The sequence below is a fragment of the Podarcis cretensis genome (genome assembly GCF_951804945.1).
Source record: "Podarcis cretensis genome assembly, chromosome: 16".
NCBI classification, from domain to species: domain Eukaryota; kingdom Metazoa; phylum Chordata; class Lepidosauria; order Squamata; family Lacertidae; genus Podarcis; species Podarcis cretensis.
In genome coordinates, this window is record NC_137186.1 from 35,639,526 (window position 1) to 35,661,227 (window position 21,702).

The 21,702-nt window shown below is 41.3% G+C and overlaps 1 protein-coding gene across 6 annotated transcripts in view; it reads right to left on the reverse strand.

The window, feature by feature from the left end:
• The window catches only part of SFSWAP (splicing factor SWAP), a 113,351-nt gene that overhangs the window by 13,783 nt on the left and 77,866 nt on the right, over positions 1 to 21,702 (reverse strand). For all 6 annotated transcript variants that reach the window (XM_079956547.1, XM_079956546.1, XM_079956545.1 and 3 more), the window contains 2 exons: positions 9,999 to 10,270; positions 4,720 to 4,845 (listed from right to left, as the gene is read on the reverse strand). In XM_079956547.1, coding sequence (XP_079812673.1) covers positions 4,720 to 4,845; positions 9,999 to 10,270 — 398 coding nt within the window. The remainder of the gene's footprint in view (positions 1 to 4,719; positions 4,846 to 9,998; positions 10,271 to 21,702) is intronic.

Genomic DNA, 21,702 nt, shown 5'->3' on the forward strand with positions numbered 1-21,702 from the left:
GTGGTAACACAAAAACAAGGATTTTTGGTCATTGCCCTGCACTGTAACCATCTTCCCTCTACCATAAATGAAACATCATCCAGCAGTTGCCTCACTTGATTGGTAGGGTATTTTGCCTAGTCTTTTGCTGACTCGTAAGACTAGACTATTTTATAACTTGATTTCTGTTTTCTAATCTTTTTTCTGTTCAAACGCTTGTATTTTTGTATACCACTTAAAGAGGTATTAAATATTAAGAGGCTTGTAAATGCCTTTAAATAAATAATACTGCCTCTGATACTGGAGCTAGAGAAAACACCATTATGATGGGTAAAGGTAAAGGTACCCCTGCCCGTACGGGCCAGTCGTGTCCGACTCTAGGGTTGCGTGCTCATCTCGCTCTAGAGGCCGTGAGCTGGCGCCGTCCGAAGACACTTCCGGGTCACGTGGCCAGCGTGACGAAGCTGCAGCTGGCGAGCCAGCACCAGCGCAGCACACGGAAATGCCGTTTACCTTCCTGCTATTAAGCGGTACCTATTTATCTACTTGCACTTAAGAGTGCTTTCGAACTGCTAGGTGGGCAGGAGCTGGGACCGAACGATGGGAGCTCAGCCCGCCGCGGGGATTCGAACCGCCGACCATACGATCAGCAAGTCCTAGGCACTGAGGTTTTACCCACAGCGCCACCCGCGTCCCTTATGACGGGTAGCCACTGTTAAAGCCTTATCCTCCATGTATTTGTCAAAGTTCACCAACCAAGATGTACACAGAAGCAAGTACATTGGGAGGCCAAGTGGCTAATTAATAATAATGCTTTGCTACCCAGCTCACATCTCATTGGGAAAGCAACAGCAAAAAGTATATATAAGCCACAGGAAAGAACGTGGCATTCCCCTCGACCTCTCAGCGGCTTTTGATACCATCAACCATGGTACCCTTCTGAAGCAGCTGTCAGTTAGGGGTTGGTAGAACCACTTTGCGGTAGTTCTGGTCCTACTTGGATGGATGTTTCCAGACGGGAATGCTTTGGGAGTGTTCTCCAGCACTGTGAAGCTGTCAATGTGGGCTTTATTGGGGTTCAATTTTACCCCCTATTGCTTTTAAACATCTACATGAAAACACTGAGTGGGGTTATCTGGAGGTTTGGAGTATGCTCTTCGTCTTGCCTCAGTAATGGACTGGATGAGAGCCAAGAAACTGAAGCTCAATCCAGATGAGACAAAGGTCCCCCCCAAGCCTCAATATAGTTTATTTTTTAGGCACCATTTGCTCCAATAAAAAAAGTAACTTCAAAATATATTAACGTAAGATTATCACCTTTTTAAAGCTAGGCTTTCTATACCCTTTGTGTGTGATTTGGGCAGGGGCAAAGGAGGGGAAACAGGCAACAAGCACAGAAACCAAACAGGCCTACTTAAAATAAGTTGATGTCTTTGCTCAAGTGTGTCAGAAGCAACTTTCAAGAATCATATACCACATGCTGAGAAGGAATGTCACATGAACAGAGAAAAGCAAACCAAGCACTAGCAGTGCAGACAAGAAATACGCAGATAATTAGTCCATAATATACAGAAAAGGTTGAGGGAAGGAAATATTAATTCTGTTTTTATGGTGAATGTGATTTCAGCAGTATATGCTTACCATGGATGCCTGCTTGTAAAAGCCCATGGCATTTCTCAGAGATTACAGGGGGGAAGCCAATTTTTTTTGGTTCATTTTCTTGCATGAAAAATTTAGCACACTTACAATAGGGAAGCCAATCTAGGGCCTATGTGTGCCTTCACTTCTCCTCCTCCTTCGTCTGGATAGAAAGCCAAATATAATGAAATACAGTACCATGTTGAATCTCTAACAGGATATCCAATCTCTATTGAAGAAAGAGACTATTAAAAATGGAGGGTTCTGGGAGATGAAGCTCAATATAAAAAAAAACTAAGATCATGGCCACTGGTCCCATCACCTCCTGGCAAATAGAAGGGGAAGAAATGGAGGCAGTGAGAAGTTTTACTTTCTTGGGCTCCATGATCATTGCAGATGGTGACAGCAGTCACGAAATTAAAAGACGCCTGCTTCTTGGGAGAAAAGCAATGACAAACCTAGAGAGCATCTTAAAAAGCAGAGACATCACCTTGCTAACAAAGGCCCATATAGTTAAAGCTATGGTTTTCCCAGTAGTGATGTATGGAAGTGAGAGCTGGACCATAAAGAAGGCTGATCACCGAAGAATTGATGCTTTTGAATTATGGTGCTAGAGGAGACTTTTGAGAGGCCCATGGACTACAAGAAGATCAAACCTGTCCATTCTGAAGGAAATCAGCCCTGAGTGCTCACTGGAAGGACAGATCCTAAAGCTGAGGCTCCAATTCTTTGGCCACCTCATGAGAAGAGAAGACTCCGTGGAAAAGACCCTGATGTTGGGAAAGACTGAGGGCACAAAGAGAAGGGAATGACAGAGGACAAGATGGTTGAACAGTGTTCTTGAAGCTATGAACATGAGTTTGACCAAACTGCGGGAGGCAGGAGTGCCTGGCGTGCTCTGGTCCATGGGGTCACGAAGAGTCGGACATGACTAAACGACTAATCAACAACAATTGTGCCAGTTCACATATTATCCAAAGGCTTACCCTCTCTCAGAGTACAAACTGTTCATGCTGGGGTATGTTGACAACCTAGCATGAAGAGAATGCACTCAAGTCTAACTTCTATTTGTTTTTAATGTCTAAGACAATTTACTGGCATTATGCTCAAAATGTGGATATTCTGTGAATGACACATTTATGTCTTAGATAAGACACATATTTATCCCTTCTGTTCCAGCTTGCTGCCAGTTAAGTGGCAAGTGATTTCTGCAACTGAAAGCTTTCCAGAAAAAAGAGACTGCTGGCAACCCACAAATACCCAGACATTGTCCAGAAAGCTGATAATCCAATGCACACAGAGTACTGGGATGGGTAGGCTCCTGTGTTATTAAGGAACCATAGCTATGTGTTCCTATAACCATGGTATTGAGGAGATTTCACCCCTCCCATATCCAAGAATCTCCTGACGAGTCTGCTGATTCTCCAGGGAGGAGGAGCAGTGTTTTGCTTTCTACTTATTCAGGCTCCAGCACCAAGTCAGTCAGTCAGTTGGAGAGAGAGAGAGACTGAGTGTTAGAGATCGTGTGTAGAGATAAGGTTGCTGCTAAGAGCAGCTGCAGACACTCAGTGCAGCATTCATTTATGCTTAGACCTATTTAGCTCTGTATATAGTTTTGTATTATAGCTGTAGTTATAGAAAGAAGATATTCTACAGAGCTGCTCTCCGAGTTGTTTATACACTGCCAGACTCTGCTATACTCTGCTGTGCGACGATTGTATTGTGGAAGTGAATCCGGTGCTCACAACTCTAAGCTGTGAGTCCACAACACTTTGACCTGGTGGTCTCTGGAAGTGCTACCCAGCTCACCTAGTTCAGTCGGGGTTGAAGTGCATGAGTCCAGTTGGTGACACTGGCTCAAGGGCGATGCTGACAGGTATTACCACTGCAGGATTTATTGTTTGGCCATTATTAATTATCCCCATTATCTCCTCAGCCACCAGCTTTGTGGCATGCATTTTGCTTGCCTCCATATCGGTCTTTTATGTACAATGAGAAAGATGAAAAAGGTAAAAGAATTTTTATTTACTTTCTGAGATCACAGAGCAAATCATGCAGTCACAATACAGCAGTTAGCAAAACTATAAAAGGGAAAGGACTTTTAAGCTGTCAGTGGCATATGTCCCCAACAGATATAAAAATTAACAGCTTGGAAAGTGGCAGTCTGCAACTTCAGAGGGAAACACCCCCCCCCCATTACTCACAACTCCACCACATACATAGACAGTGTTGGACTCTCAACAACACACTACTTTTACAATAGATCCAGTGCACAAGTTGTGTAACCCGGAAGTTGATAAGCCCAAGATGAATATAAAAACATAAGGCCCTTTCTTTTCTTCAACTCTGCCAAGCAACTGTACATCCAGTTTGATAGTACTTTTTGCTTTTGTTGCACAGAAAAGACTATGAAGGTTGTGATGTTCCTTGTTACAAGAAACCACTCTGAAATTAGGAAGGTGCATTTGAAAGGAAGAAAGCACTGTATTTTGTATTTAAGGAGATGCCCCCCCCCCCGATACTTTGGACTCCTAACTTCCAACATTTCCAGCCATCATGCAAGCTGGAAATTAACAAAGAAAACCTCTAACATTCCAAAAGACAAACTTGTTTTAGAATGTTACAGCTAAATTTCTGAAATGGGCTGCTGCTGCATTAATTCGTTTTTTAAAAAGTTGCATGTTATTTTAAGTAATTGCAATCATCATACAAGGCACCCTTGTATCTTCTTGTGCATGACAGGTCTGGAGGATGGCAACACTCTCCCCCCAGGGAGGTTCAGCTGGTGCCTTCATTATGTATCTTTAGGTACCAGGAAAAAACCATTCCTCTTCTCCTGGGCCTTTTGACTAATTAACCTACCCATGGCCTTTTAAGCTCTCTGTGTGTGGTGTGGTGTGGTATGTGTGTTGTTGTTTTGCTTGTCATTATGTTATGTAACCTTGTGTTTTTATATTGTAAGCTTCCCAGTGATACCTGGCTGGAGGATGGCATATCAAACAAGCAAGCAATGTTGTAGGCCACTTTGCAAATAGGAATATTTTAAAGAAGTAAAAAGCCAAAAAAGCCAGGGAAACCTTCAACTGAAACACAGCCTCATACCTGGAACGTGTGCGCCGCCTACTCATTCCTGGACTGTTGCTGACACGATATGCAGTTGGGACGCTCCTCTCCTCCCTGCGCCTTTCAGGTGTGTGAGCTCTTCTTCTGGGTGATCTTGAGCGAGACCTGAACAGGAGGCAAATGTGGGAAATGTTCAAAATCCCGAGTGGGAAGGGATGGGCCTTAATTTCATTACAGTGGTGCCTTGCAAGACGAAATTAATCCGTTCCGTGAGGCTCTTCGTATAGCGGTTTTTTCGTCTTGAGAAGCAAGCCCATTGACAGCTTAGCGGATTAGCGCTATTAGCGGTTTAGCGGCTTTTAGCGGATCAGCTGATAAGCGGCTTATCAGCGGATCAGCTGATAAGCGGTTTAGCGGCTTAGGAAAAGGGGGAAAAAAGGGGGGAAACCCGCAGGAACTCGCAAGACATTTCGTCTTGCGAAGCAAGCCCATAGGGAAATTTGTTTTGCGAAGCGCCTCCAAAACGGAAAACCCTTTCGTCTAGCGGGTTTTCCGTCTTGCGGGCACCACTGTACCTGATTTCAGTAGGTGTGCATCATCTTCAAACCTCATTACAAGATGTACATCCTGTTACACCACAAATATATATACATATATTTAAAGAACCAGCAGATAGGTGGCTCAGTTGGCTAGGGCGTGGTGCTGATAATGCCAAGGTCATCATGGATTCGGATAACCCGTGTGGGCCAGCTGATTATTCCTGCATTGCAGGGGGCTGGTCTCGATGATCCTCTGGGTCTCTTACAACTCTACAATTCTATGACAACATATTGTTCACTGGAGATACTGTCAGCTTCCTGAGGGTCCTTCTTCCACACACCCACACACGTTTTGAGTTCTCAATTATTTGATTCCAAAGCCATATGCATTTTAAGATTTATAAGTAGTGATTTGATATGTTAAGTAGGTGAGCAAACGAAGCTGCTTTATACTGAATCAGACCACTGGTCTATCTGGCTCAAGACTGCCTACCCAGACTGGCAGCAGCACTCCAGAATTTCAGACACGGTTCTTTCGCAGTCCTAACCTAGAGGTGCTAAGAATTATTATTTTTTTTTTGGAGGGGGGAGCTGCTATGTACTGCACTGCAGAGTGACTGCAGTTTGCCTTGAAAATCTGATCTTATCCCCGATCTTTCACAGAAGGACGGTGATAGCGGTAATAGTAAAGAGGGATAAAAACCAAGACTGAAGAAGCTGGAGATCAGTCAGAACCTTGATGCTTTAGCAGGATTTTCCTCTAAAGGCTCAGCAGTCATCTCTTTGCACTAATGAAGCTGCCTGAGAGCTCTTGCACTCAGATGCTGCTCCCACTGATGGGCTGCTCAGCCATGGCTCCATGCTCTAAATCCCTGCAGATTCTGGGATTAGATATGGATGCACACACTTCACCTTCATAATAATAGTAATAAATAGGCTGCTATGGGAAGTTAAGAAGGGTCACTAAAAGGGCTCAGATCCCTCAACTGCAGCTGAATTTTTAAGGGAAGCGTGATTACAACTGTTTCAGCCTACAAGGGCTCAGACGAATAAGGAAGCTATTTGCTTAAACTACTTTGTAAGTAGCTGTGTCATGTTCTTTAATTTCAAGTGGTTCTGCTTTCTTCTGGGGGTGCAAAGGGGTACACATACCCCTAAACATTTTGTGAATCTTTGAACTTTTGTTCATTTACTGTATTTATTTTTCCCAATTTGAATTATAAAATGGTGATTTTCTTGAGTCAAAATGAGAGTACTGTATGTTCTACTGTATATAGAAAAAAAAAACATCTATCTATCTATCTATCTATCTATCTATCTATCTATCTATCCATCCATCTAAAAACAAACACAGCTTTGACTAAGGTACTTTCCCGCCCCACCCCACAGTATTAAATAGAGAAGAGCTGCTTTTACTAGCCTTATTTTAACATGATAAATGCTAAGGATATTATTTGATAAGGTGTGAAATATTAATAAGGCCTTCCCTTTCAATTGTGTTGCTAAACAAGGTCTGTTTAAAGTTCTATTATGTTGGAAAGATTTGGCATATAATCCTACATCTTAAGGAGTAGCACTGGTGCGAAAAGATGTTGCCTCCAAGGGAAATGAATGGATTTTGAAGCAACGCAGCACACAAATTTGCACCATTTTAACAAAGGGAAACCATTTTGCGCCCTAGCCTAGTTGATTCTTTGAAACTGAGACAATAAGCATGTTAACTTTACCTCTGCCAATCAGCTAATCTTAAAAGTAATCCTTTAATCATGCCTCTCTCTGCTAATTACTATACAGGGTTTGTTAGCTGGGTAAACAGAGTAGGTGGCTTAGCAAAGTAATCTATTAGTGAAATACATAAAGAAAATTAATGTGAAATGAAATTCTTGGCTGAACTGAAATGCAAACTTGGGAGTCTGACAATCCTCCACACCCATTTATCAGGAGCAGCCTGAGATAGATAGGCCCCCAGAACAAGTGTCGTATCCTTCTATAGGTGGGACTTTGTGAACAAGTGGCCTGAGGATTTTCAGGTGTAAAATCTAACTGCAAAATTAAATCACTCACTGTGTAACCACTTATTTTTATGATCTTATCTCTGCCTCCACCCTTTGACATACAATGCCAACCTCATTCAACAAACTTTGTAAGCAAAAATAAAGAACATTTACATATTCATAATTAATATGTTCCTTATTTGTATTAACTGTGAGTTTTCTCAACCAGGATACCATGCATTAGGTATTCCAAGACTGACAGTTCACAGCTACTAAACCACTGTAATGTTGAGATCCATTTTATGCTTATGTGTGAGGCCAACTGAGCAAACACAAGGATCAGGTGCTGGATTCAGCTCAACAAAAGGGGCCCCAAAGTGATCATTTTTCCTATGTGTTAGGGAAAAAGATCCTCCACTGGGGCATGAGCCAATAGGGAAAAGCTGGAATGAGTCTAGAAAGCTGACAAGGAAAGAAAACTTGAGGTTTTCCTCACAGTAATGTATCTGAAACATATTAATATGGCCACCCAACAACAGGACATACTGATACTGTGGAGTATCTTGCCATGCTGAAATGCAGAAGGTTCATTTTACCAGCTGATGAAAGATAAGAGACATTTTTATTCCTGCAGGCTTTTTGCCTGCTAAGTATATTCTGTTTTATATAAAGGTTATGCTTTTATCTGTGGTTTGGCTGCTAGCATACTTAATGTGTATTAAAATGTATTTTATTGTTTTGTTATGACACTTTGATTTCAAATAGTTGTAAGCTGCCCTTAGTGGCTCTTCAGCACTATAAAGGCAGGACAAAAATTTCTACCGAAATGAATTCATATTTGCTATCCATGAATGGCTTTGCTATGCAGCAAAAATCTCTACAGGGAAAAGTTGATTAAAAAGGGCGTACGTATATGCTGCACATATGGCCTGATTTGCAGACCAGCACCTGGTCTTTGAGAAATCTGATTAATATAAGATAGGAACCCAGAACCCCTCAATATTCTCTCCCCCCCCCAATATCTTCCCGCTGGCAACAGCTCCAAATGGGAACAAGTGACTCAGCACTTGTACAGCCATTCCCTAGTCATGCTCTCTTTGTGTCTGGCCCTTTTAGGCATATTTTCACACTTCTATCTACAATGGTGTGGTCCTTTAAAAGTTGTAACTGTAGTTCTAAGCTAACAGCTATCAGGTTTCCAAGCTGCATGAGGTTTGAGGAACCATTTACTGCCAGAGGCCCTCTAGCCCCATATACGCTAGTGCTGGAACACAGGAAGCTGCCTTTTATTAGGTTGGATTATTTGTCTGACTAGCTCAGGGCTGTGTACACTAGTCTTTCCCAATTTGCTGCCCTCTAGATGTTTTGACTGGGGACGCAGGTGGCGCTGTGGGTTAAAGCCTCAGCGCCTAGGACTTGCCGATCGAAAGGTCGGCGGTTCGAATCCCTGCGGCGGGGTGCGCTCCCGCTGCTCGGTCCCAGCGCCTGCCAACCTAGCAGTTCGAAAGCACCTCCGGGTGCAAGTAGATAAATAGGGACCGCTTACCAGCGGGAAGGTAAACGGCGTTTCCGTGTGCGGCTCTGGCTCTGGCTCTGGCCAGAGCAGCGATGTCACGCTGGCCACGTGACCCGGAAATGTCTCCGGACAGCGCTGGCCCCTGGCCTCTTAAGTGAGATGGGCGCACAACCCCAGAGTCTGTCAAGACTGGCCCGTACGGGCAGGGGTACCTTTACCTTTACCTTAGATGTTTTGAACTACAACTCCCATCATCCCCGGTCAAGGGCCATGCTGGCTATGACCGATGGGAGCTTTAGTCCAAAAACATGAAACACATCTATTTCAGGGACCACAGAGTGGTAAATATATGCTGAGAACACGCAAAGCTTTGCTAGGGCTCTCTTATGCAAGGAATGCCCCTTGTTCCGAATAGAACCACATTCCCACACAACGTTGTTGGGTTTTTTTAGAACAAGACCATGCCTGCTTTCAAAATTGGCCTGGTAACTCAGCGAAGAAGAAGAAAAGGAACAGCAGGATGCCCCTAGAAGGACTCTGAATATCACTTTGTGCAAGGTATGAATTGTGCACAGTGCCATTTGTTCCAAAAGCCCTTTAATCTTTAGCTTTCAAACTCACAGACTACCCGAACTTCAATTCATCTTCTCGAGGTAAATGAGGCCTAAAGGTTGTTTAATCAAATCAAAACAAAGTTTTAACACCAGTTCCTAACAAAATGTGTGCCAACTTATTAGAACAAAAACAAGTTAAGTTGCGCTCCTGAAAGCAAAAGCAAAACTGCTGGGTGGCTATGCCCAATTAAAAAAAAGTTCAATATAGGTTAACACTCAGAATATCTCAAGTACTGAGCTTCTGTAGTCTTTATAGCAACCCTGTAAAGCAGGAGGCCTGTATTTTAATTCCCATATTACAATGCTAGAGGGTAGTTTTTTGGGGAGGATGGGGAGGCTGAGAAATGGTGCTTCTCTGAGGCCACAGAAGTAGTGCTTTATTTTAAAATGACACACCTTGCTTCCAAAACAGCATAAGGCGTGTGTGCCCCATGTGATCAGCTGCAGCTCTCTATAACCTTTTAATGTGTGGAAGACAGGGCATAAGTATAAAAACAAAACATGCATTTGCTTGAGACATTACAGTTTTAGGCAATATATCATAAAGATCTAACCTGAACCTGGTGAATAGATAGCATGTATGGCAGCCTCACAAAGGCGGCACCGCCGAGGAAAAAGAAATGAGCGTAGAAAAGCACTTAACAATAACACCCACCTGGAATGCCGGACAGTTCTATAGGCAGTGGGAAGAGAGTGCTTGGCTTTTGAATGTGATCGAACCCTGGATTTAGACGAAGAATGATATTTGGAAGGAGGCGACCTTGACCTTGACCGGGATCTTTTCTTGTGCTTTTTTTTCTTTTTCTCCCGCTCTTCTTCCCTGGGCAGATCTCTGCTTCTGCTTGAAGGCCTTTCAGGTGCCTTTGCTTCCAAGGTTGGCAATGTCCTGATGCCAGTCAACAGGGGACACTGCATGTTACCAACAGTCTGAAATAAAGCCAGGCAGGTTTTAGCATTGTGTCAATATGTACACAGTATACACATTGGTTTGGAAGTCTAGGTTAAAATCTGGGTTAAACTCTGCAGTCCCTTGTTAATCTTTGGCCAGTTATTAGCCTAAATCTCCTAACTGTAAAAAGGGATCATTAATGACCTATTGTTCCATGGCTGCTCTGAGAATGGAGATGGAGGAAACATTTTGCATATTTAACAGTGATAAACTGAAGAAATCAGCCCAGGATTTTTCAGTCAATCATGAATAAAGTTGAGTCCATGTGCTCATCAAATCAGACTCAATTCAACAATCTGGCCCATCACATGACCTGTAAAGGAACACCAACTCAATGGTGTAACATTATCTTTCCACAAGGGCCAACATTGATGCCAAAATCCAGCATCGCCTGAGCTCTGCGAGTGTAGCTTTCTCCCGACTGAAGTGCAGAGTGTTTGAGGACCAGAACATTCACAGGGAAACCAAAATGCTTGTTTACAAAGCTACTGTACTACCAACCTTACTGTATGCTTGTGAAACATGGACTACATAAACCCCATCTCCAACTCCTTGAAATATTCCATCAACGGTGTCTCCAAAATTTTTTTACACATCACTTGGGAAGACAAGCCAACTAATGCCAGTGTACTGGAAGAAGCAAAGATCACCAGTGTTGAAGCAACTATTCTCCAACATCAATTTCTTCCAAAGCAACTACTCTATTCCAAGCTTAAAAATGGAAAGCGTAATGCTGATGGTCAACAAAAAGGGTTTAAAGATTCTCAAGACAAATTTTTAAAAATGTAGTATAAAACCAACAATTGGGAAACACTGGCCTGCGAGTGCTCCAATTGGAGAACAGCCTTTACCAAAGATATAATGGACTTTGAAGACACTTGAACTCAGGATGAAAGCGAGAAACGTTCCAAGAGGAAGGCACGTTTGGCAAACCCTCACCATGATCAACTCCTGCCCAGAAAGCTATGGCCTCATTGTGGAAGGACATGTAGATCCAGAATTGGCCTCCACAGTCACGGCCTCACTGTTAAAACCGTGTTCATGGAAGACAATCTTACTCGGCTATGAGTGATTACCAAAGAAGAAAGAAAAGGAAGGCTTTTCACTAGCAATGAGCCCCATCACATTCAGCTTCCCACTTCTAAGTCAAAAGTAGTCAGACAAGAAGTAACTAAGTAGGAACTGAATATGCTGAATCACTGGATGTCACCTGAGAGTTGGAACCCAGAAGTGGGTCACACTTTGACCTAAGATGAGAGGAATAACACCAGTGTTGTATCTACATCTCTTACTAGAAGACTTCTCCTAACAAAAAGTTTCCATCCTTGTCTGAAGCGTAACTCAGCAGAGGTCCTAACAGGTAACGAACATGTTGCGAAACTTTACACCAGAGTACAAAAGTCAGTAGCTGGCATCTCTCCACCCTTCCTACGTTGTAGGTCAGGAAAGTTTGTTGTAGTGACTTTGTATTACGTGAGAAATGTGTGACTGGCTAGCTGAAGTTATTTTACAAAAAGAAGCAGAGAAGGTTTGTAATGGTAGATCTGGCATCTACTTTAGATATCTAGCTTCTAAACAAGAGTAGAGAGCAGAATGTTTAAAGTGCTCTACTGCCTCACTGTGATACCCACTGCACATTCAACTTTCAACTGGAAATAAAGTGGGCACAAGGCTTAATCAGCACCTCCTGAAATCACATTTTTTCACCTATTACTGTTTCTTTCAGAATTCTGCTCCACGTATTGTTTCAGGATGCAAGCTGCCTTGGAATTTGTAAAGGAGTGTATAATTGTTTTAAAGGAAATAAAATAAACTTAGTGCAGCCATCTTCCACTCTTTCAAACCCAAGGCTCATCTAGAACATCAACCTATAACATGGGATCCACATTTAGTTTTTTTTTTTTTTATTAAATTTTTATTAAGGATTTTTTAAATACAGCAAACCGAGTAAAACATACAAAAATATCATGTGTCATAGCATGTTTTCTAATCCTCTTTGGACTTCCTCACATCTCCCGCTCCTGCATTCCAAGTTTATAAAAATTAAACCAGCAATTTCTCACCTTATCCCCATCTTAAAGTCAATTTTTACAATATTATGTCTTAAATTTTAGATATGTTTATTTCCTCTTTGGCGCATTAAAATTAACCCAATAGTTATCTAAAAATTTGGTTTTTTCATAAGTTTAACTTATCTTCATAGTTCACTTCATCTGTTTCCATGGTGCCCAATTGTTTATGATCAAACATCCTGCTTAGCATTCATACAATTTACAATACTTTTGCAAATATATCTTAAATTTTCTCCAATCTTCTTCCACCGTCTCCTCTCCCAGGTCTCGGATTCTGCCCGTCATCTCGGCCAATTCCATATAGTCCATCAGTTGCATCTGCCATTCCTCCAGTGTGGGTAGATCTTGAGTTTTCCAATGCTTGGCAATGAGTATCCTTGTTGCTGTTGTTGCATACATAAAAAATGTTCGATCCTTCTTTAATACCCCTTGGCCGACAATACCCAAAAGGAAGGCCTCTGGTTTCTTAAGAAAGGTATACTTAAATACCTTTTTCAGCTCATTATATATCATTTCCCAGAAAGCCTTCACTTTGGGGCAAGTCCACCAAAGGTGAAAGAACGTTCCTTCATTTTCCTTACATTTCCAACACTTATTATCAGACAAGTGGTATATTTTTGCAAGTTTGACTGGGGTCATGTACCATCTATATATCGTTTTCATTACATTTTCTTTCAAAGCGTTACATGCAGTAAAATTCAGCCCAGTAACCCACAATTTTTCCCAGTCCTCAAACATATTATGCCCAATGTCCTGTGCCCACTTTATCATAGCCGATTTAACCGTTTCATCTTGTGTGTTCCATTTTAACAGCAAGTTATACATTCTTGAAAGTACCTTAGTCTTAGGCTCTAACAGTTCCGTTTCTAACTTCGATTTTTCCACCTGGAATCCTAATTTTTTATCAAGTTTAAAAACTTCTTTAATCTGAGCATAATGTAACCAATCTCACACTTTGTCTTTCATTTTCTCCTGACTCTGCAATTTCCAGTTGTCTCCATCTTTTTCTAATATTTCCCAATACTTCGGCCATTTGGCCTCCATATTGAGTCTTTTTCGGGCCTTAGCTTCCAATGGTGAAAGCCACCTTGGAGTTTTATTTTCCAATAAGTCTTTATATTTTGTCCAGACATTAAACAATGCTTTTCTGACAATATGGTTCTTGAAATTCCTATTAATCTTAACCTTGTCATACCATAAATATGCATGCCAACCAAACGCATTGTCAAAACCTTCCAAATCTAATACATCAGTATTCTCAAGAAGCAGCCAATCTTTCAACCAGCAGAAAGCTGCTGATTCATAATACAACCTTAAGTCTGGCAGGGCAAAGCCCCCTCTTTCTTTCGCATCAGTTAATATCTTAAACTTAATTCTGGGCTTTTTGCCCTGCCAGACAAATTTGGAAATATCTCTCTGCCACTTCCGGAAACACTCTGTTTTGTCCACAATCTGTAATGTTTGAAATAAAAACAGCATTTTTGGCAATACATTCATCTTTACAGCAGCAATTCGGCCTAACAAGGAAAGTTTCAATCTTGTCCAAGTTTCTAAGTCTCTCTTAATTTCAACCCAACATTTCTCATAATTATCTTTAAATAGACTCAGATTTTTTGCTGTTATGTTCACCCCTAGGTATTTTACTTTTTTAACCACATTTAACTCTGTCTCTTTCTGAAACCGTTCTGACTCTGTAAGTGTCAATTTTTTTCCCAGCACCTTAGTTTTCTGCTTGTTTAATTTAAATCCCGCTACCCGACCAAAGTCTTGAATTAGTTGTAATACTTTTTTCGTACTAGATTCTGGCTCCTGTAAGGTCAAAACTAGGTCATCTGCAAACGCTTTAAGTTTATATTGTTTCTCTCCGACCTCAATCCCTTTAACCAACCGGTCCCCTCTGATCATGTTCAAGAGCACCTCCAGGACCGAAATAAATAACAATGGGGAAATAGGACAGCCCTGTCGTGTTCCTTTTTCAATTTTGAACTCTTCTGTAATCACATTGTTTACTATCAGTTTAGCCTTTTGTTCAGAATAAATTGCATCTATCCCATTTCCAAAACCCCGTTCCACTCCCATCCCTTCCAAATTTTCCTTCATAAATTTCCAAGAAATATTATCAAAGGCCTTCTCCGCATCGATGAAAATTAACACTGCTTTTGTATTGATATTTGTTTGCAAGAGTTCCAAAATATCAATAATGTTCCTTGTATTAGCAAACAAATGTCTACCTGGGAGAAAGCCTGCCTGGTCCTTGTGAATTACCTGGTTCAAAACTTTTTTAAATCTACTTGCCAAAATGTCTGCAAATATTTTGTAATCCACATTTAGAAGAGAGATGGGGCGGTAGTTCTTAAATTGGGTCTTTTCAGTTTCCACTTTTGGTATCAATGTGATAAACGCTTCTTTCCACTTTTCCGGCGCCTTCTTCCCCTCCAAAATTTCATTGCAAACCTCCAACAATGGTTGTATCAAATAGTCTTTCAATGTCTTATAGTACTTGGAGGTGAGCCCATCTGGCCCTGGGGATTTGCCCAGTTGCGTGTTCTGAATGGCTTGTTCAATCTCTTGTCGTGTTATTTTAGAGTTCAGGATTACTCTATTTTCTTGTTTTATCTCAGCTTCATCTTGCGGCCCTTGAGAATATAATTTTTAAAAATATCTCTGGAAGCATTTTCTGATATCCACAGGGTTCTGAATATTTCTTCCTTCAATCTCTAAATTTGTAACAGTATTTGGTTTTTGGTTTTTGTCTCTTCTTCAACTGCCATGCTAGCAGTTTTCCACATTTGTTCGCCGATTCAAATGTTCTTTGTTTCATTAATTTAACTTTCCACTCTATTTCCTGGTTTATCAATTTGGAATATTGTGCTTGATAAAGTTTAATTTCTCTCAGAATCGGCTGTGACTTCAGATTTAATCTTAACTTCTTCTCGAATTCTTTAATTTTCTTCAAAATCTTATCTTTTTTCTCATTTTGTGTCCTTTTCTTTACAGCATTCTGTTGTATCAAAAACCCCCTCATCACAGCCTTACTTGCGTCCCAGATAGTTCTTTTTTCCACTGTAGTGTTCAAATTTATCTCAAAATATCTCAAAATCTCAAAATAGTCCTTCAGGGCTTTTTGGGCCTTCTTGGTAATCTCCTGATCTCTGAACAAATTGTCATTCATTTTCCATCTAAAGGAGCCGGTTGGTAGTAGTGTCATATCCATCTTTACAGCATTATGGTCGGAGCAGGTCTTTGGGCAGATTTCCACCTTTCTGGTCTTAGGTGCCAGACCTCTAGATATCCATATTTGGTCGATTCTCGTCCATGTCAGTTGGGCTTCAGAAAAGAATGTTCCTTCTCTTCCCAATGGGTTCTTTGTCCTCCAGATGTCAATCAAGTCCATATTGTCGGTCAGTTCAAAAAAGGTCTTAGGTAGTCTGCCATCTTTTGTAACATTTTGGTTTTGTGACTTATCCATGTTGGTTGATACCACGCCGTTCATATCTCCCATCATAATGATGTTGTCATAGTCCAGATAGTCCAGGATGCTCTCATGCAACTTCTTGTAAAATTCCGATTTCCCCTCATTTGGTGCATAGATTCCTAATATCAAAAACTTCTCTCCTTGGTGCTGTATCTCAATTGCCAAAATTCTTCCTTGCTCGTCTTTAAACAAAAATTTACGTGACAGGCTCTCTTTTGCATAGATCACCACTCCTCTTTTCTTAACTCGATCCGAAGAAATAAATTCTTGGCCTAAGCTTTTATTTATTAGCACTTTTCTGTGTAGCCTAGTCACATGTGTTTCTTGCAAACAAATAATGTCCAATTGTTCTTTTTTCAATATATGAAATAACTTTCTCCTTTTTTCCGGGGAATTGCACCCATTAATATTCCAACTCAACAGCTGCAGAGACATCCTGAACAATTCTGTTATTTCTCTAGGGGTGGTATCTTTTTCTCTGAGTCTTCAGGTTCCAAGGGTAGAGGTACAGGGGATGCTCCAGGCCCCAAAGGTGTTTCAATTCCTTTCTGAAGGTCCTCTCCGTAGGCAGTCAAAAATTTATCTGTCTTCAATTGTTTTAATTTTGACTTTCTTCCCTCTGAAGGTGAAGGATAATCCCTGAGGAAATTCCCACCTGAAGATGATTGAGTTGCTCCTTAACAATCTGACCAATTCAAAATAGGCGGATCTAAGGTCTAGCAGTTGTTTCGGGATGTCCTTGTAAATTTCAGCTCTTCTACCCAAAATGTCCAGTGACTTTTCGTAGTGTTGGCCCAATATCTTGTCCCTTTCCTCCTTTGATCTCAAAGTTATCAAACAGTCTCTGGGCTTATCTTTCTTTGCAAATTTTCCTAGTCTGAAGGCCGACACAATTTTAAAGTCCTTTTCTTCCTGGATAGGCCAGAACTTGGAAAATTCTTTGGTCAGGAACTCAGCTAAGTTTCCTTCTTCAACTTCTGGTATTGACCTTAACCTTAAACTGTTTTCCCGATTCCGCAGTTCTATCATAGACAAATACATCTGTTGCTCTCCAACTTGTTTATAGAATGGTTTTACCTCTTGTTCTAAATTTTCAACCTTTTGGCTAGTAGCCACAGCCAATTTACAATTCTCTACAGTGGCCTCAGTTAGCTGCCCAATTGCTTGTACGTTCTGTGCCACCTGTCCAGTTATTTTATTTAGACTAGCTGTATTTTGGTCAATTTTGGCTGTTTGTTCATCTGCTTTCTTATCCAAAGATTCTACTTTTTTATCCAGAGACTCCAATTTTTCATAAATTTTCTCTAGAATTGAAGCAGTTGCTCCTGAGGCCATATCTTCCAACTGTAGCTGCTCAGTTTCTTCTTCCCCTGCCAACGGCAGAGTAGACACAATTTCTTCTTCCCCCGCTGACGGCAGAGTAGGTACAGATGATCTACGTGTCTGTAAAGCTGAAGTTAAAGTTGTTTGTCTAGTTCTTGCTCCTCTTTTTCTTGTGCCACTCATTCCAATTTTATCTAGGAGTCAAGGTCAAGCTGAGTTGTTCCCATGAGAATGTAGCAGCCCAAGAGCAAACAGTCAAATAGGAGGAAAGGAAAGAGAAAGTAAAGTAGTGTCACTGCTGTAAATCCAAAATCCTCTAGAGGGAGCTTAGAATGTTTTGAGGGAAGAAGTCCAATCAAATAAAATCAATAAAGTCCAATTTAATGTCCACAGACCTTCAGTAACTAATGTTTAGCAGAGTTGGTGTTAGTAACATAAGTGCCAACTGGTATTTCAAAGTGCCAACTGGTATTTCAAAGTAGCAAGTCCAGAGTAGCAAATCCAAATAAGCTCAGATTGTTGCAAATCCAAATACACAATAGCCAAATCTGCAAACTGACAGTTCTGCTGTTCAGGCAGCCCTATTGCCTGGGCTTCTCAATTAAAATTGGTAATTCCCAAAACAGAAGATTGACACAGTCCACTTAAAAAGATAAGTCCAATAGATAAGTTGGATCCTTACTTTACCCAAAAACAGCTTCAAAAAATGCTCAAATCAATAGTTTAAAAGCCTCTTCAATGGCTCCACGTCTCCAGCTCTTTTTGCTTTGAAGTTTAAGTAGCAGCGGAAGACGGACTTCCTTTTAACATCTCTCCGCTTTCAGCCGAATTTCCATTAATTTAAGCTCCAAACGTAAAAAGTCCCTTCTTACTCACGGGTTGTTGCTTTTCAGTTCCCAGTAATTCAAGGAAAAAAGGTCAGCGCTCACCGACAGCAGCTGCGTGGCTTCACTCTTCAGAGTAGCGATCGACTCACAGCGCCGCGACCCCCTCCACGATCCGAGGCTCCTTACAGGGTCTCTTCAACGTTTCCAGGGTCGCTTTCGGCACCCGCCGAGTCCCACGTCCCCAGGCTCTTGCTGCCTGGGGTTTTCCAGCACGGGTCTCCGCTTTGCCGTAGCGGACGACCCGATTCTGAAGAGCTTCCTTCTCACAGCGCGAGAAGGACCGCCATTGTCGTTCGCGCCGCCCCCACATACCCATTTTCAACATGTTTCTGAGAGCTAGACAGACTAGAGGGAAAGGACTTTAATAATGTATAAAGTATTGGTAGGCAAGAATGAAAAGTTGTATTTGCTGAATTTTGATCTTTCATTGCTTCTTGACATTTTCTGGGAAGAGACCCAAATAAAGAAAGAAACTGTCACAATTATTATTACCCTGTCCTTTTTTTGCATTTGGATGCTACTTTCTTCTCATTTTCTCAATCTTATTCTAACAAGGTCACTTTCTATGAGGGACTGAAGCACAGCAACGTTTATCTGCTGCAGCAGTCTGCAAGGCTTGGGAAACTTGGACAATCTTGCTCAGAGCAAGAGATGACCCAATAAAAAGGAATAATCTGTACTTTATGTGCTGGTTTTGATGAGACACCTCACATCCAGCAAGACAGAATATAACTTTCTAATTTTCACAAGCATTGCATACATATTCAGCAGTAATTCCTCAGCCAAATAAATGGTTTCATCTTCAGAAGCCTATGTGATTTCTCACCTGCCCCCCACGTAAAAAAACACCACCAGGTTTCTCAACCACCCTTCACATTCAAATGGGATAGTAATGTAAAGTTATACTTGTTTCACAGTGCAGCTGACATATTCCTGATGAAAAAGTAAATTACATATAAAGCTTTTCTACAAAGATTCAGACTGTCAGTACTGTCTACACTTGGTGGGCAGCTCTCCAGAGTTTCATAGAAGGGGCTTTCCCACTTCTACATGGAGATGCTAATGATAAGCCTCTCCCCCATCTTGTCTACACATATGGACACCTGATGTTCAGCGAATGCAACAAGGTTAAACTTAAGACATAGTACTACCTCAATCAAGTCACTGTTCCCACAATGATCTCCCAACATGAACCTGTGCTGGTATAAATATATAATAATATGTATGAGAGATACCCTAGAAATGGTTTTATCCAACCAACACCCATGTGAAGTTAAATGAACATTCTAACATTCCTCACACTGGATGCACCGGCACTTCACACTAAACCATGTTTTACTGCTAATACACAAAGTGAAATGAGTATAATTTAAAAATCTAGGGTTTGGTCACTCCCCCCCCCCCCCATTCCTTCTGAGTGGCTGGGAACAGCAATTCGCTAGCATTTAGTTTCACTTTCCTCTGAAATTTTTCGTGAACCAAATCCAGGGCATATCACAAATTCTGGTTAGTTAAATAAGCCTGCTGAACAGAGACTGGCAAGAGTCTGGATTAAAACCATGGTCTCTGTTCATAGGCAGCAAGCCAAGATTAACTGAAATGAAAGACCAGCCAAGTTCTTATCCACACAGTGTAGGAGGAGGGAAAAGGAGCATGTGAGCCCGAGGCTTTAGTCTGCCTCGTTCCAGTTTGTGCATGCAAGCGATGTAGTGCTATGCGCAAACTGGACCATTAAGGAACACCAAAACCTGGCTTGTCACCAAACATCAACTCAGAGACCTGCAGACAATAACAGATTCTTGCCAAGTACACCTGCATAGCAACATGCATTTGTTGCATCCTCCCCTATATTTTTCATTTGTAAACTTAAAATAAAGAAGTAATTTATAAAGTGTCCCTAAACTTCAGTCAATTTAATATAGCATAATGTACCAGGAAATTTGCAAATTGCCATTTTGTGCCTCTACAAAAAATGAAAAGAAAAAGAAATCTAGCACCACAGGCCTTCCTCCTCCCCCAACAGCCACCTTCCATATGAAATGTTCCATTAAGATCTCATCTGCTATTTAAGCTGGAGAAATTCTATGCATCTGCTATAAACCAGGATTGGGGAACATGTGGCCTCTTTAATTGTTGTTGGACTCCATTGACCCCAGCCAGCCTGGACAACCGTCAGGGATGATGGGAGTTGCAGTCCAACATCAACTGGAGGGTCACTGGTTCCCAACTTTGCCTATCTTATCCTTGCCTTACTTAACATGGAAAGGCTTAGAAGAATTTTAGTAAGAATCTCTTACGATAAAGAAAACCAATTAAAAATGATGGCTCTAGGTTTGCCTCCTGCCTCTTCAACTGTGATTATGTTGGAAAATACACAAAGGTAATGGAAAGCCAAATTTCAGATATGAGGGAGACACATCTCTCTTTGAGTGCTAATTGACAGTGGTTTTTTATGACTGTGTTTGCAAAAAAGAAAGAGGGGGGGGGGGGAGGCGCTCCACACTGTAGTAAAGCTACCCTTTGTTAATTTTGCTTCAAGAACCATAAAGAATTTTACAGCATTGCCATGTGAATTAAATGCAACTATCCCCCTCATCTCAGGATGACTGGCTTACTGGAGGCTCCTAGCAAATAAAACAAGCAAAAATGGAAGGCACAAATGCTAGAAGCAATGAATCAGAACTGAAAGCGCTTCAGTGAAAAGAATATGAGATGATGACAATGTAAACAGATAATTGAGACAGAAGCAGAATACACGGAATAAGTCCACTGGTGCACATATTATTTTTAGTAGTAACAAATGCTGAAGTTGTCTTTGCATTTACATTTGTTTATAAATATCTGGACTGCTATTCATACAAAATTATCAGAGCAGTTTGCAATAATCTTATATAAAACAATGTATTTTAAACTATATAAAGTAAGAGATCATCTATTACTTCTCATTCACATGTTTTTTTCTGTCTCAACCATATTTGTATCACCTCAAATGCTTTATATTCCCCTTTCAACTTTAGGATTCCACCCCCCCCCCCGCCAAAAAAATACTCTGTTACAGTGCACATCCTCCAAATCCAAATACAGGTGTACCTCGGAAGTTGAACAGAATCTGTTCCGGAAGAATGTTCGACTTCCAAAATGTTCTGAAACCAAGGTGCGGCCTCCGATTGGCTGCAGGAAGCTCCTGCAGACAATCGGAACGCGTGGAGGACATTCGGGTGGTCAGACAGTCCACACATTTAGAGCAGGAGAATACTGTATCAGCTAGAAAGATGTGTCTAGTTTGTGCTACTGCACTGGCCTGTTAAGCGATGCTCAGGATGAAGCGGACAGGAAGACATGCTTGCTATTGCCAACCTTTTACTGTACACCTGTATCAAAGCAGGCACTTGTAACAACCTTAATACATTGCAAGACATCAGGAATTGCATCCAATGTTAGGCCTACTCAGAGAAGACTCCCCAAAATAAATAGACTTGGCCAATTTAGATGGGTCACTGAGTGTAACTTAGTTGGACAAAAACCTCGGTTGATCTGCTGCGGCAAACTATTAAACAAAGTGCATTTAATATATTCATAAATGTTTTACCCCGCATTTCCACTGAAAGATTCCCCGCCGCATGTAACATGTGATCTACGGCAGAACCAGAAAT